This window comes from Berkeleyomyces rouxiae, assembly GCF_048999995.1.
Source record: "Berkeleyomyces rouxiae strain 22BRR77 chromosome Unknown BrBRR77_ptg000002l, whole genome shotgun sequence".
NCBI classification, from domain to species: Eukaryota; Fungi; Ascomycota; class Sordariomycetes; order Microascales; family Ceratocystidaceae; genus Berkeleyomyces; species Berkeleyomyces rouxiae.
Window position 1 is genome coordinate 3,386,646 of NW_027396492.1, and position 15,122 is coordinate 3,401,767.

Consider the following 15,122-nt stretch of genomic DNA (forward strand, 5'->3'; position numbering starts at 1 on the left):
AAAAACAAAAAGCCCGAATGTCTGCTAGTCGTGTATGTGAGAGTTGGCCACATGAACCCTGGCCGCTGGTTGCCTTATTTTATTTTAATTTATCCTGCGCGGTCGCTAATCCAGGTACCAGATGCCTGAACTAGGGTCTATTTGCACATATGCACATTTATTTGGGTGTAGTGATGTATCTTTGTACCTTTGTATATTTGCACCTGCCCAGACTGTCTGCAGGCTCAGGCAGGTTCCTCTTTGGGCATTTCGCCAGGTACAAGTACACGCTCCTGCCATTCGCCACGCCATCCCTCGCGGCCGCCTTTTCCCTTCTTCCTTTTCTCTCTTCTTCTTCTTCTTTTTTTTCTTCCGTTTCCTTTCTTCGTCGTCTCTGCCCCTTCGTCTTCGTCCCTCTTCATCCTTGGACAAGCCATTGTCATTCGCTTCTCGCCATCTTTCTTGGTGCATTTCCAGAGTCTCGCGAATTCTCACGCCCGCCTGAGAATTTGTCTTGTTCTGGTCTTGGCCGTCCACTCTTTTGTTTTGCGTCTTTGGTGTTTTATTCTTTTTTATTCTTTTGCCTTCGCTGCCAGTCTGCTAATCGAGCTTGAGCTTGCCTTGCCATATTACATTTCATCTCGACCTCTCGACCCTTCAAAAACCCTCAGCGTGTTCTGTTCTGATTCGTGTTTTTCCGTCCCAACACCCTTCGCCTTCTACCCAGCGCCAGCATCGCCTCCGAATCTTCTTGTCCTCGTTTTTCTTCCCACCACACGCTCCGTTCTTTTTGCCTTTCGCCCTAGATCCTCGAGTCGGCCGACTGTTGCTTCATCCGGCGCCTTTTTCTCTTCGCTTCTTTACTTCTGCAATCTTTTCTTGGTCCCTCTTCGCTGCTGGGCCCAAATAGAGTATTGCGTCGTCCCTTGTTAATTCTCTCTGCCTTTGAGCCGTAAGTAAAATCCATATCGCCGCTACTAATATTCTAATCAGAGACAATCACCGTTCACTGGACTGGCCGTCACTAATCCCGATGCGTCATAGATTTTAATCCCCTCTCTCTACACCCACCCCGTTCCTCCGAACCCTCTTGCATTCCACTCTTCAGCAATCCCAACTATTCGTCCCATCTCTGTTCGCCCGCGACCAAATCGCATCTACCGAATGGTTCGCCGCTGAAGAAACTTGCCAGAATATCCCCGGCCGCCGTGCGGCTTTCCACACCAAAATGGCGGCCGTATCCGACTGCTCGCAGGATGTTAACCCCATCGCGCTGTCCATGCCAACACATCGGTCCCGCCCGTCCAAGAGTCAGTCTCACGATCCTCTCGCCACCCACGCTACTTCTACCGCGCCTCCGCCAAACCCCCATTTTGTTTTCCCTATGCGCCCTGCCTCGTCATACGCCCAAAGGCCTCGCTCTGCCATGGGTCCTGAAACTATGGGGTCAAGCTTTCGGGGCGCCAGCAAGAATCATCCTGCCCTTCCAGACTTCAGCTTCAATCCCGGCGCCAACGGCTTTCTCTCTCCCGACAAGAACTCCTTTCTCAGCCCTCCTGAGACCCCAGCTACCCCCCACACAACCAGCACAAGTCCCCCTTCTCCTCGTCCCATGTCGGCCAACAGACCTGGGCATGGCCACAGGAGAGGCGGCAGCGAGTTTGTCGGTGGCAGCATCCGGGGAGGCGATTCCATCACGGTTCTAGGCATGAGCGCTACCAAGTCTGAGAGTGGCTTCGAGGTTCCCGCTGATCTCAAGCTTCCCATTGGCCCCCCCAAGAGAAAGGGCCATGCCCACAGACGATCAGCTGCCATTTCTAGTCATGATATCTCCAAAATCATGCTCCCGACAAAGCCTACAGACCACGGCCACAGTGCACCCAATAGTCCCACCAACTTTGACCGTCGGGATCAAATGGCTTCACTAAACACTGCTCCACCAGTGCCAATTCGAATCTTGGAAGTCAAAACACCTGAGCCCCCGATTCTCGCCCCAACTGTGCCGCCATCTCCCATAAATGAAGGTTTCCTCGTTCCCAGTGCGTTAGGGACACCCAGATCACGAGTAGGCTTCTCAGAGACGATCGAGGTCATACCAAGACCTTTGTCCGTCATGTCAACCGATACTTCCAGCACTGTTACTGTTAGAGCTGGGCATTCTTTGTCAGGGAGCATCTCTTCTGTTGTTTCAGTTCTCCCGTCTCCGAATGAGCAACGGCCCACGACTGCCACCTCTCCTCAGCGTTCTTCCCTCGAGACTCCTGCGCGCCCCAAGCTCGAGTCAAGACCAAGCACAGCTGGTGCCATCCTCGATCAAATGACCAACCAGAGCCGGACTACCTTTGATACTTCGACTGCCAAACGCCGCAACTCTATCCCCACACTTCTTGACGTTCCCACATCAAGTGAGGAGGACAGCATTGCTTTCAGCAACGCCAAATCCCCAAAGAGGTGGTCCTTTTTTAGTCTCGACGCCCACAAGGCGAACGTTCCCAGCCCTAGTTCAACCGAGCTTCCCTACCAAGACTCTGCCGGAGAAGAAGAGTTGCCTACACAGGCTCTGGAAGAGCCTGAACCATGCCTTGAAGAGGCTCCGAAAAAGAAGAAGGGAAAGAAGAGTAAAAAGAAGAAGAGCAAGGCCAAGGGTAGCTGGGGTGTCCCTATTCTCGGTCGCAAATCTAAGCCTCAAGTGCGCAAGTGTAGAAGCGGTTCTCTTCGCTCTGTTACACCAACTCAGATGCCACAACAGGTCTCAAGTGCTTCTCTGGAGGACTGCATTGTACCTGATTCCAACCAAGTCATGGATCCCGAGGACTTGTCTGCACCCGCCGCTTCCAACATCCCAACCATTGAGCTTCCTGAAGACACGCCTACTGAGAAGCGACCCGAAGATGACGCATCGGCTTCGATGATTGATCTCGACGCTGCCCTGGGTCCCTTTAACACGCCTCTGTCTCCCAACCCAGAATGGGAGGCTGCCCAACGAGCTGCTGGTAATGTCAAACGGAAGTTACACAGCGCCCAGGGCATGAAGGGATTCTCTGGTCCTGGAATGCACTACCACCGCAGAGCTGAAAGTGCCCCAGAAATGGTCCCATTTGAGCGCAGCGGATTTGGGGTTCATCGTTTTGGAAGCAACTCTACCATGGCGGACGTGTTTGAAGAAGATGAAGAGGACGAGGATGCTATTGAGAGTGATTCAAGCAGTAGCAGATCAGCTGATATCACTCCCACCGAGCGTACACCCATTCAGCATGCTAGCTCCGTCGCTTCCATGGCTACTATCGCCGATGAGAATGTGCCTTCGACGCCCTCAGGGCTTAGAAACTCTGGCATGCTGTCATTGCCGTCAGCGGACATGCCCGTCTCTACCATGAAGACGGAAAACTCTTCGTGCTCCCTGAAGACCGAATTATCCTCGGAAGGCATCATCTATGCCCCTCCCCGGAACCCTGGTTTCAGCAACGATTCGCCTTGCGCATCGGCTAATCCTTCTCCTCGTCGTCTCATCGTAGGCAAAGAACTCGTTCATGTCAACATCAGCCCTCTTCAACTTCCTTCGGCCACTCAAACACCCGTGAGCCCTTATGCCAACAGCTCCGGCTCGTTTCCTTCGCCCATGTCCCCAGTCTCTTACGACACGCATTGCCTCTCTACCGCGCCATCTTCTCTCAATGACGAGAACACATTTCAGTCGTTGCTGCGCGGTGAGCCCGGCCCTGAAGTGCGCATTTCCGTCGACATTCCCTCTCTCACTTCCACCAACTCAGCAGGCACACGCGAGAGTGCCTTCCAACATCCCCCCAACCGTACCACGCCGCAGCTCCGGGAAGAACGTCCGGTGTCTGTCTCTTCTGCTTTTGGCCGCCGTAGATCCAGCCTTGCCAGCCTTAGCAGACTCATTAATAGCTCCTACGGTGAGCGCAGCAAACTCTCGATGGAAATTCCCGTTGACGAGCTGGAAGACCGCAAGACTAAGCCGAGCCGGGCCAAGCGTATCAGCCGCTTAGTCCAGTTCTGGAAGCCAAAGGAATCGCTGTCCTGAGGGTTGGTTGATTGAACCTGGACAGTTTGTCTTTTTGTCGACAAGTCTGTTTTTTCACTTTATTCTTTCAAGCCTCTCTCTCGCCATCTCTGTCTCTTTCTTCCTCGACATTTTTCATCTCGCTGTCACGCTTTAGGCTTGGACGCCAAAAAAAAGCCCAATCGCGGTGCACTTGTATACCGATCGTCCTCCCGGTGATGTACTGGCTCTGTAGCCACTGGCTCACATTCATGTGGTCTAACTGGCATGGCATGGAAAGCTCTTGATCATTCCGAGTTTTTGGCTTATTTTATTTGGTCTTGTGGTACTTGAAAGAGAAGGTTTTATCTTCATGATTGTATGTTGGGTTTATGTGTGCTATTCTATTCTTCGTCGTCTACCCCTTCTTCTGTGCAAATCATCTACATCTTGGGTTCTTCATCTTCTGCTTGTCGTGTGCTGTCTGCTGTTTGTGACTCCATTGGTTATCATGGTGAGGGACGAAAGAAAGAAACAGAGAATGTGTGTGTGAGGTGGTGTGGTCATGAGGTGGTGTGGTCAAGGAAGAGGGTGATCTGATCCTCGTTAATCCTCGGACGTGTCTTTGTCTTGCTGTATCTGTGGGTGTTTCTCTTCTGTGTGCCTGTTTCCAACATATTCATCCATCCTGTGCCTATTCTTCTCATCATTATTTCTTTTTTTTGGCTGACATTTTCTTGGTGTTTTTTGTTTTCCTTTTTACTGACTGGTCTGGTAGATGGACCAGGGCCAATGTTGAATTGCTAACAACAACAACATTGTCTCGTCTTTTGTTTGTTCGTCGTCTTTGATTTTGTTTTTGGCGTTCTGGCACGTCATTGAGTGCTTTTTTTTAATACTTGTAGTTGTGTATTATTTGTGTGTTGGGGGGTTCTATTCTTCAACATGGATTTTTTTTGAGTCGGTCTTTGGACTATACAAGACTTTTTGGCTGAGCTGTGTCTACTCGTGTTTTGTGCACAAGTGATGAAGTCGATAATGTATTTATTCAAGCCTCGGTTCATTTGATTTTCTTTTTTTTTTGTTGTATTCTCTGTGTCTTGGATCCGACGACCGCTGCTCATCGTGCACAATGCTTCATCTTGCACCTTTATTTTCCTCTGTTTTTTCTCTTCTCTTTGTTTGCTTGAAACATGAAACATTTCGCTCTCATATCTGCTGAGTTAATTTTTTTTCCCCGTGAACTACGTGGTTGGTATGGTATACGGGAAGCGGATGTTGTTTCCCATTTCTCCGTTACCTCGTTTTCTTTTTCTGGATATTTCTTTTTTTTGTTTTTTTTTTTTTTTTTTAACTTTATTTTTGGAAATAAAACCCGCTGGGTTATTTGCGCTTAATCACATGAACGAGGCAGACAGCTTTGTTCTTGATATGACGACAACTTTGATTGATTGCTGCACTTTATCGAGTGTGAAATGGGAGCTTTGGTAGTAGTTCGTACTACTTGAAGTCAGGTCTTGCCATCGACAGCTGGTGACAGCTGCTGGCAGCTCTCAGCCTTGCGCAGATAAGCGATAAGCGATAAGATTGTGAGGAGGAAAAAAGTTGACGATGAAGCGGCGCAAGATCAATGTAGAGAGAGAGACTGGCCCAGACGACGCAGGCTGGACGAGAGCAGAGAACAGAACCAGCTTTTCGTTTTTTTTGGTACATTCCACAGCCTATACTCTACTTGGGTTCTTCCCCGATCTACAGTATCTACCGTGCCCGATATTTCTCCTCCATTCTGCCACCTGACCACCACACCACACAAGCGCATATCGCAGCTCCATCTTTCCTGATAGCCGGGTCTGGTCTAGACTTTTTCTTCATTTTTTCCACGCAAATACGCATTAGGCTCGCCACTCGCGCACAAATACGCCCATAAACTCGAGAAACATGTCGGACAATACTGCTGCTGCATCGCCCGTCGTGGCGCCGCCTGCCGCTGGCACCACCAAGAACCTCGGCATGCGCAAGAATGGTAAGTTTCCCAGTGTTTTCCAGTCTGATATCTGCCCTTATTGGGACGCCCCTCGGGTGTGCTATTCTCGACTACTCAATCACATCCACCTCGGCCTCCCTCCGTCCGAAGCTAACATGAGATGCTCCCCCCCCTCAACAGGCAAGAAATGGCACGAGACGAAAAAGGCCTTCCGGCCGGCCAGCGGCCTGACATCGTACGAGAAGCGCGCCAAGCAGCGCGTCGAGATGGCGGCGATGAAGGCCAAGGAAAAGGAGATGAAGGAGGAGAAGGAGGAGGAACGCCAGCGCCGCATCCAGGCCATCCGCGACCGCCGCGAGGCCAAGGCGGAGCGCGAGCGCTTTGCCCTGCTTGAGGCCAAGATGCACAAGAAGCGCGTTGAGAGGTTGAAACGCAAGGAGAAGCGGAACAAGCTAATTCACTCATAGATGCCTTGTGGTTGTGGTTTTTGGGTGATGGGGCAAGACGGCGGAGAGGAACTACGTCTCAGCTTTAGGCTTTGGGACGACGAGGATAAGCGAGAGGAAAATGCGGTATACGCAGAAAGAGGTAGCCTGGGATCTTTATTTTCTTTCTTTCTTTTTTTCATCCGATTTTCATAGTTTTGGTCTTGGCTACAGCTAGTTGCGTTCTACGGCAGTGTTTCCCTGGGCCGGAGTGATGCTGGCAGTGGAGGATGGATGGCCGGACTTGCATAGAGAGAAGGGGAGGGGGTTCTACTGGAAAACTTCGTGCTTGGGAAATAAAAGGCGTTGACGGCGTTTAAAAAAACAACCTGAAAACATCTAGCTACAGTTTTGTCTCCAATAGTGATCATTTACACCTCACAAAGTTGCCCTTGGTCAAAGGATTGGCGATACTGACGTTGAGTTTATCCTTGGTAGTATACTCTTGCCAGCTGCCAACAGCTGACAGGATCGTGTTTGAGGGTGCCTCTGAGTCCCCGAGAGACTGAAGCTTGCGCAGCTCAACCAAGGACCGCTTCCAACACTTTCGCAAGGACGGTGTATATGCACTCTTTGATTCCGTTTTAAAAGGCACCAGCTATCCCGGCGACAGAACAGCATCGCATGAAACCACTCCCTTGCCTACAAATATACTCGGTGCATTTCAGCTTCTCACGGCACTCTCCCGCGCTATATGCGTAGCCACACTCTTCACAGCGTCTTGCGCGGCCTGCTGCTCTGGCGCAACGCACCATCTGTTCTGAGCTAACCGGCGACACAACAGGTCGGTCTTGCAGCGCGTCGGTGTCTTGCTTTTCGGCTGACGCCAGACGCAACCGCTTACGCATATACTACACACACAATCTACCGACGCGGCTTGCCGAGCCACCCTGTCTGCCTGGGCACACTACATCGTCTCGCTTCGTGACGGCTGCTTCAATCCTACTGCTCGCAGCATGAACCACAGCCACGAACCAGCGCCCGGAGCAAAGGGTAGCGTCTCAACAAGCTCAGTAGCTTCGCCTGCTTCGCCACGGCCAACCACGCGTGCCCACACAGCCGCGTCCACTGGGCCGTCGGCGGCAGGCCGGGCGCTCCCACTCTCTGTTGCGCCGCCGGTCGACGACGGCCACAGCGACGGCCACAGCGACGACACGGCTGCAGAGCTGCCCAAGATGACGTCGCCGTACCGCTCGCGCCACCAGGTCACACGGTCAATATCCGAGCTGTATTCGCCCGTGCACCGGCGGTCAGCGTCGCGGCAGGATAGCACGCCGAGTCTGTACATCTCGCCGACTGCCGGGTCGTCGACTTCGATAACGTCTACGGCTGGCGCTGGAGCAGTGGGTGGCGCCGCGATGGATACAGCACTGGAGCCTGTGCAGGGGTTCATGGCTGGTGGGAATACACAGCAGCATCATCACCATCATCAACAGAGAGGCAAACGTCTTGATACGGGGCTTGCGGGCTTTGTGTCGGGACAGTCATCGACGCCTGCTTCAGCGGCATCGGCTGAGGGGTTCTCTGGTGCGGAACCGCTCGCGCCAGCCGTGGGCCTCGGGTTGACGACCAATGGGTCTATCCCGAACTTGAGCGGTGACAGCAGTCGCAGGGCAAGTCTGTTGGGCACGTCTCTTGGCATCGCTGAAGAGGCGCGACCGCATCAGAACTATCAGCATCAGCAGCCAATGTCCCTGGCGAAAAGCCAGACGCAGCTCCATGCGGCGTTACAAGAAGAACAGGTGAAGCTGTGCCAGGCGCAAAGTGTTAAGTGGGTATTTCCTTGTGTCTCTATGCCTGTACTGTCTGTTATCTAACGTTGCACTTTTTGTTTCTTTCTTTACCAACAGCACCCTTGCAGAAATGGTCTCAGACCTCAAGGACTTTTCTACGTATTCCATGCAATACACCGAAGACACGTACAACTCGATTATCGAAACATACCTTTCGCTCCAACAAACCGTCGAAAACATCCGCACCATTGTCGACAAATCCGTCGACCTCACACGCACATTTACGCACGAGGCATCCTCCCTCGACACCGAGGTGCACAGCCAGCTCCAAGCCTTCCGCGACCTCGACCACCAAAAGGCGCGCATCAAGGAGATGCACGCGCGCATCCGCAGCGGGCGCGGCAAGATGGATGCGCTGAGCGCGCGTGTCGATGCCGTCAAGTCCACTGTCGAGCGATGGGAAACGGCCGACGCCGAGTGGCAGGAGCGCACGCGCAAGCGCCTGCGGTCCATCTGGATCGTGCTCCTGGGCCTGGTCGCCATCGGCCTGGCGGCGGCCGTCGTGCAGGGCGTGGTTGTCTCAGGCGATGCGGCGGTGGCGGCGGCGGGGGCTGATGCGGAAGCAGGTAGTCGGGTAGACGCAGGCACGGGAAACCAAGTCCTCGACACTGGGCCAGGCTCGACTGAGAGTACGCTGGCGGGGGCACACCGGCCAGTGGGGGCGGGGGCGGCAGAGGCGGACGTCCCAAGGCACGAGTCTACAGCAGGAACAGGAGCAGGATGGGACGAGTCCCTGCGTGTGTTTGATGAGCTTTGACGAAGCACGGTGGCCGTGGTGGCTCTTGGGACACGAGGTTGTATGATAGAGGTGTGGACTAGGGTTAGGGCATTGGTTTTGTGCTACGCTACTGGCTAGAAAGTTATGAACCTGGAGATGCGCTGTGAGAGTAAGCGCATCAGATCTAACCGACTTCGGAAATACGGAAAATGAAATTCGCAAAGCGCATGAAAACAAATGCCAAAAAAAGGAAAAAAAATTGAGAATGTCTAGAGAGTAGGGTGGTCCAAGAAAGCCGCGTCAGAGCCAGATTGAAGCTGACTTATTGGTGGTTGTATTATGTTTCTGCCTGGGGCCGATGGCTTGTGCTTTTTGGTGGTGGGAAGGGAGGGCAGACTAATGGAGTGAGGCAGAATCAGGAATAACCAGTTGACCAGCGATAAAAAAGGCAGACGAGGTGAGTAAAAGGTGGAGATGGAATGCCGAGACAGACAGACAAGACGGCAACATGGCAGGGGGGTCCTCGCTGGGATTAGAGAGGGGAGAGAGATGGAGAGTCTGGAGGCTTGTTTCTATTCTAGGCGGCAGTCCCAAGAAGAGTCTACAACTATAGTTTGTTAATTGGTATTTGTAATTTGTAAGGCGGTGACATTTAAGCAGGTCGGCCCAACCAGTGCTGGGCCTTGGCACTAGAGGGTGCTTTGAGCAGAAGGCGGCCTGGGAGTGGAGTGGTGTGGTAGGGAAGTGGGAGATGGGAGGAGGAAGAGGAAGAGAAGGATGGGGATGGGGATGGGGAGCTCTATCGAGGGATGATACAGGCGTATTGGCGTACAAGCATAGCAGACTTGATACAACTGGCTAGGCCTTGGATGTCGGAGCTGTTTGTGCTATGCTCTTTTGACTATTCTCGGGCACGAAGCATCTGGGAATCGTAGAGGACGAACGAGTCTTGCGGTTGTGGGTGGAGGTGTCGTCATGGAAGGATGTATGTATGTATGTACATAACTAGATACATGTGTGCAGAGTATTGTCGTCATCGGCGGGTGGCTTATTGATCCATCCCATCAAGTGCGCCTGTTTTATTCGGGCTTGGCTTTGGCTCTCGGACTGGCTGTTGATTCCGCATTTCCACTGGGTGCTTGTGGCTGTCAAGTCCAAGGGCCCGCGCCAAGATCAAGCCGCACGGCGAGGAGAGCCTGGGTGCTGCTTGTATCGCCGTAGAGCTGCAAAGCCGTGATTCCGCCTGTGCCTGTGCCTGTGCCTCTGGAAACCCTGCAGTCTTGATATCATGTACAACTATATAATCCAGCCCGCCTGCTCGTCTGCTCCTTTTTCTTTCCTCTTCTGGACGCCCTTTATTCATCTTGTCGTGATTTTGCTGATGTCCCCGAAACCAGCAAAGACTCAAACATAGCCAGTCTCAAAGCAGAAAAGGGAAGGGATAATTTTTCCTTTTTTTTTTAACTATATTTATTTTTCTTTCCTCTGTCTGGGGCAAACCCAAATACTCGTAACGGGCACATCCGTGCATACAAGTACAACCGCAATCCAACTACACCTTAGAAAGCATCCCAACTGTTACTTTTGCCTCTCCTGGCTCCCGGCGTCTCAAGCAAAGCCTTTAGTTACCGTCTTTTTTTTTATCGCCTGGACCCCCCTTCTCCCCCTCTCCACCCCCGCCCGATTCTCTGGCTCTCGTTCTTCTCTACTCCCACATCAACCCCCATCGCTCTTCCCCCGCCATGTCCGCCTCCTCTCCGACAGCCACACATCTCGACCCGACGCCACAGTCCTTCATCTCCACTACTGTTCCGCCACACTCTGCCGACAACACCGCTTCCACCGCTGCCGCAGCCAGCACCGCAGATGCTGCCGTTCCCCGCTCAACGCCCGCCTGCACACCCGTCGAGCATGTCCTGCCGGAAGCCGCCGCGCTGAGCCTGGAAGTCATGTCTTTAGCCTCTACCTCCACCTCGGCGCCCGCCGCCGCGCTAGCTTCTCCGTCCCGGACGTCCACCGGAATCCTCACTGGCAAGCAGGAGCACTGTAAGTCTGCCATCCCTCTTTGTCTTGCTCTTTGTAGTCGATCTTCATGTGCAGCTCTCCCTGCGTCTGCCTAAAGGTCTACCCCCTCTATGATCCTATGTCACGGCACAACTCTGTCTTCCGCACAACAAAAAAAGCCCCCCCTCCCAACAAAAGTCACTAACGCCCGCCCCCTTCTCCCTCTGCTGCAGATCTCAAGCGCGAACTGATTTCAGAGCAGGTCAAGGCCGAAATCCACGAACTGAACTCGCCCACTGCCCTCCGCCGCTTCGGCGCGCCCTTCAAATCGCACCTGGGCGAAATCTCGCCCCTCGACTCAGAGCTCCCCATTCTCCGCTACATCTTTGTGCACCATGTCCGCGACTTTCCCTTTCTCGACAAGGCCCGCGAAAAGGAGTTTTGGCAGGACAAGCTGCAGGTCTTTCTCGAGTCCTTTGCGAGCAAATCCATATCCTCGTCCGAGGACCGTCTCGAGGAAACCAAGCGCCGCAAGCTGGCGACAAAATGCCAGAAGCTCGTCGAGCTGATGATGGTTTCGGGCGTGCGCACGTCGTCGGGCTTTGAAGAGCGCATCCGCTTCTCGGAAATGGCAATCGTCGATAGCAATGCCATAGAGACTGGTGTCATGCACTCTCTCCCCGAGGGAAACTATCTCAACGGCTGGGATGTCAATGTTGCCGGTGTGCGCATAAAGTCCGAAAGACGAAACATCCGCCAGCACAAGCATGCTGTGAGTCTTTTTTATTTTCTTTTTCTGTCTTCTTTTACCCGAGCTCCCAAACCTAACATATTGCCCCCAGGAATTTATACTACGGGTCAAGCGCAAGGGCGAGCTTGAGTACTTTGTCACACGCCGTTATGGCGACTTTAGCCGCCTCCACCACAACCTGCGCATTGAACTTCCAGGAAAGGTGCTTCCGAATTTGCCCAAAAAGAACAAGACCGACTCTGTGGCCACTGGGCTCTTCTCGTTTGGTGATGGCCAAGAGGGCGAAACCTCTTCGATTTCGTCGGTATCAACTGACCTGTCAAATCTCCACTCCGCCACCTCTAATACCAACCGAGGCGATCTTCAGCCGTCTTCGAATAACAATCTCAAGGTCGCTAGTCCAAACATAACACTCAACAGCCGCCGTATTCTCGTCCCCGACAACTCCACAGTCTCCAAAGGCCACCGGCGGGCGGGCTCTAACGTTTCCCGGCTATCAAAGGGCTCGTCTCCTCGGTCCTCTTATGACTTCCTGCGGAGTCCGCTGGCCAGTCCACTGTCCTCCTTATCGTCTAAGCGCGATGAGCCCATGGTGGTACTTGATCGCGAGATCCAGCGAATCTCCATGCGGGCCTTCCTGCGATCACTCTTGCACAGCGCTCCCGTTGCGCAAACCAAAGCCATGCAAGACTTTCTTACGCGAGACCCCATCACGCCCACTGACGACGATGTCGAGGACATCATGTGCCGCAAGGTCATGGACGAGCGGCGTGTTGAGGAACAACATCAGTTTTACGAGATTGCGCGAAAGCGCGCTGCTGATTTGGACGAGTACATGGAGCAGTTCCGCCAGGACATCGTTGAGCATAGCGGCCTCACAAAGCTTTTCCAGGAGATCAAGGAAAAGACCACCATTGATGATCTCAGCATCCAGTACCGCAAGTTCGCCGAGTGGCTGCGCATTGAAGTTGCTGCTACCATCTACCACATCTTCCTTGCCGAGGACAACTCGCCCGAGATTTTTGCCCAGGCCAAGCGCATTCACTCTTTGATTCCCTATACCGTTCTTAAGAACGTTATTCGCATAGCAAATCCGGCTGCCGTCATGTCTAGTGTTTTGGACATTTTCCTGGCGCAGCCTTTTGGAACAAGGTCACTCATGCAGCGCATTTTCTCACTTACCCTGCACGATGGCATCAAGAGCTTTCAAAAGTCCATTGATACACTGGCGCAAAAGATTGACGACGATGTTTTGGTGAATAAAATCAAGGCGTATACCGAGGCAAGTGACGAGGTCAAGGACAACATTCGGTTTGACGGCGAATCCGAAGACTTGATTGTTGCTATCCTGAGATCAGACGAGCTTCCGGGTCGGCTTACGGGAGAGCAAATGGTCCGCCTCTTCAACGCCTACCGAGCCTTTAACAGCGCGGTTGAGGATGTCTGTGATGATTCCCAAAAGTCCAACGCCCAGCTGTTCTCGTACATGAAGCAATTGCTCAAGCTCTGCACTCGCCAGCGCGACAAGTCCATGATGCTTCGTCTTATCGAGGAGCCCGTGACGCTCCAGCTGTTTAGAGATCTTTTTACCATCTTCTACGAGCCCCTTGTCAGGGTTTACAAGGCTGCAAACGTGTACAACAGTGTCACTGACTTTGCGCACTTCATCGACGACATGATCCAGGTGGTGGAAAAGTGCCAGGAGCAGGATGTCTCGGCCGATCCCAACCAGACGGTCCAGGCGTTTATTGACTTGTGTCAGCGCCATGAGAGCAACTTTTACAAGTTTGTTCACGAGGTCCACGTCCACGACAATGGACTGTTTACGCAGCTCATGGGCTGGATTGAGGGAATCCTCGATTTCCTGCGCAAGGGACCGACCAATGGTACCCTGAACGTCAACGAACTCTTTGAGCATGCCGACATTGACCGCGAAGAGGCGATCCGCGAGATTAACGATTTGATTTCATGGCAGGAGGCGCGCAAGAAGTGGCACCAGGACAAGACTCGCCAGAAGATGGCGGCTGAGTCGGCGCCGGACAGCAGCTTCAACGTCATCAACGGCGCCTTTAGTGCGTCCGACTTTGGCCTTGACATGGGCGACATCGCCGAGGTCAACTACGAAGATGAGTCGGAGAGCGAGGCAGAGATGGAGGAGGAGGACGAGCTGGATCCGATCGAGGCTGAGCGCAAGAGAAGAGCAAAGAGACAGGATCGTCTGCGTCGGACAGCGGGCGAGCCGGTGAAGCCGGTCGTTTCGGAGGTGCATAAACTCAAGACGGGGTTCTTGACGATGCTGCGTATTGTTTTGGCGCGGTAATTACATGTGGTATAGACATTATCATGCCGTGAAGACAGGGTTTTCAATGGGGAGGGGTTCTTTTGAGACATGTGGTGGTGCTTGTTTGGTAGTGAGTCGTGCCGTCTAACTCAGCCTACACACAGGTTGTCGGATGAAATAAAAAAAAACAATGTTCAATCTCCGAATCACTCACTTTCTTCAGCATGTGAAGATTATTATGGCCCGGGACTTGGAGTTGTAGCTCGGGGCTCTTGCCAGTGCAGCCACGCCACACGAGGTGGAGAAAAATATCGGGACCTGGCTTTCGGCGCCACACCTTTGCTTCTGGAGTGGAGCGCGCAGGGGCAGTTTGTGTGTGTGGAGCAGGCCGGAAGCAGAGCAAGAGCTTCCTTGAGGTCGAGGTTGAGCAAGGGTCGAATGGTTCTCTTGTGGCTGAAGTTGCCTCGGCAGAGCTCGGCTAATCACACTGGCAACAGAGCTAATCACGGGCCCTGTGATTGGCTGGCTGTCATCGACCAGCCAAGCTTCGATTGGCTCGAATCCTTGTTTCTCCAGTTGTTATTCTAATTTTTTTCCTGGTGCTGGGTACACCGCACACAACAGCTGTGTTTGACGGGCAGTAGACGAGCGAGGAATGAAAAGAGAATAAAGCTAGCAAGGCAGTAATTGAGAAATAATAAACACCACATGAGCGGCGTTGAAGCCCACGCAAAAATATAAAAGTTCGTCTCATCGTCAGCTCACTCCGGCCGTTAAAAACCTGCACCTGATACTCGCTCCTTCCTCTTACAGATCCGCCTGGGTCGGGTCTTCCTCAAAGCTTCTTTCCTCGATTTCCCTCTGCGCCTTCCTTCTAGGTCGTCCCTGCCCCTGCACACTCCAATTACTACTTGTGCCAGTAACTAGTGAAATATCCATAGATAGTTAACTACATATTTTTTCTTCTTCCTCTTTCTCTCCCTCCACCTTCGCGTTCTCTTCCCCTGCCCGCGATCTTTTTCCTTGTGCTATTGTTGCACGCCAAGAAGAAGTCAAAGAAGAAGACGCTGCCAAGAAGGGTGCCCTCCAATCTTGTTCTTCCAGCGACACTCAAAAAACACATC

The 15,122-nt window shown here is 52.8% G+C and overlaps 4 protein-coding genes across 4 annotated transcripts; all 4 read left to right on the top strand.

The window, feature by feature from the left end:
- Positions 1-1,207: 1,207 nt before the first annotated feature.
- On the top strand, positions 1,208-4,024 carry BROUX77_002518 (uncharacterized protein; the record flags this gene model as incomplete). Its single annotated transcript, XM_073747068.1, has 1 exon — positions 1,208-4,024. One exon carries the CDS (start codon positions 1,208-1,210, stop codon positions 4,022-4,024), a length of 2,817 nt encoding a protein of 938 aa, XP_073607600.1.
- A 1,896-nt stretch (positions 4,025-5,920) lies between these two features.
- Positions 5,921-6,433, top strand: BROUX77_002519 (uncharacterized protein; the record flags this gene model as incomplete). The annotated part of the gene is made up of 2 exons (XM_073747069.1): positions 5,921-6,005; positions 6,147-6,433. The coding sequence occupies 2 exons, from the start codon at positions 5,921-5,923 to the stop codon at positions 6,431-6,433; spliced, it is 372 nt and encodes a 123-aa protein (XP_073607601.1).
- Positions 6,434-7,407: 974 nt separating this feature from the next.
- Positions 7,408-9,001, top strand: BROUX77_002520 (uncharacterized protein; the record flags this gene model as incomplete). Its single annotated transcript, XM_073747070.1, has 2 exons — positions 7,408-8,222; positions 8,302-9,001. 2 exons carry the CDS (start codon positions 7,408-7,410, stop codon positions 8,999-9,001), a joined length of 1,515 nt encoding a protein of 504 aa, XP_073607602.1.
- A 1,703-nt stretch (positions 9,002-10,704) lies between these two features.
- Positions 10,705-14,037, top strand: BROUX77_002521 (uncharacterized protein; the record flags this gene model as incomplete). The annotated part of the gene is made up of 3 exons (XM_073747071.1): positions 10,705-11,008; positions 11,200-11,738; positions 11,809-14,037. The coding sequence occupies 3 exons, from the start codon at positions 10,705-10,707 to the stop codon at positions 14,035-14,037; spliced, it is 3,072 nt and encodes a 1,023-aa protein (XP_073607603.1).
- Between the last annotated feature and the right edge of the window lie 1,085 nt (positions 14,038-15,122).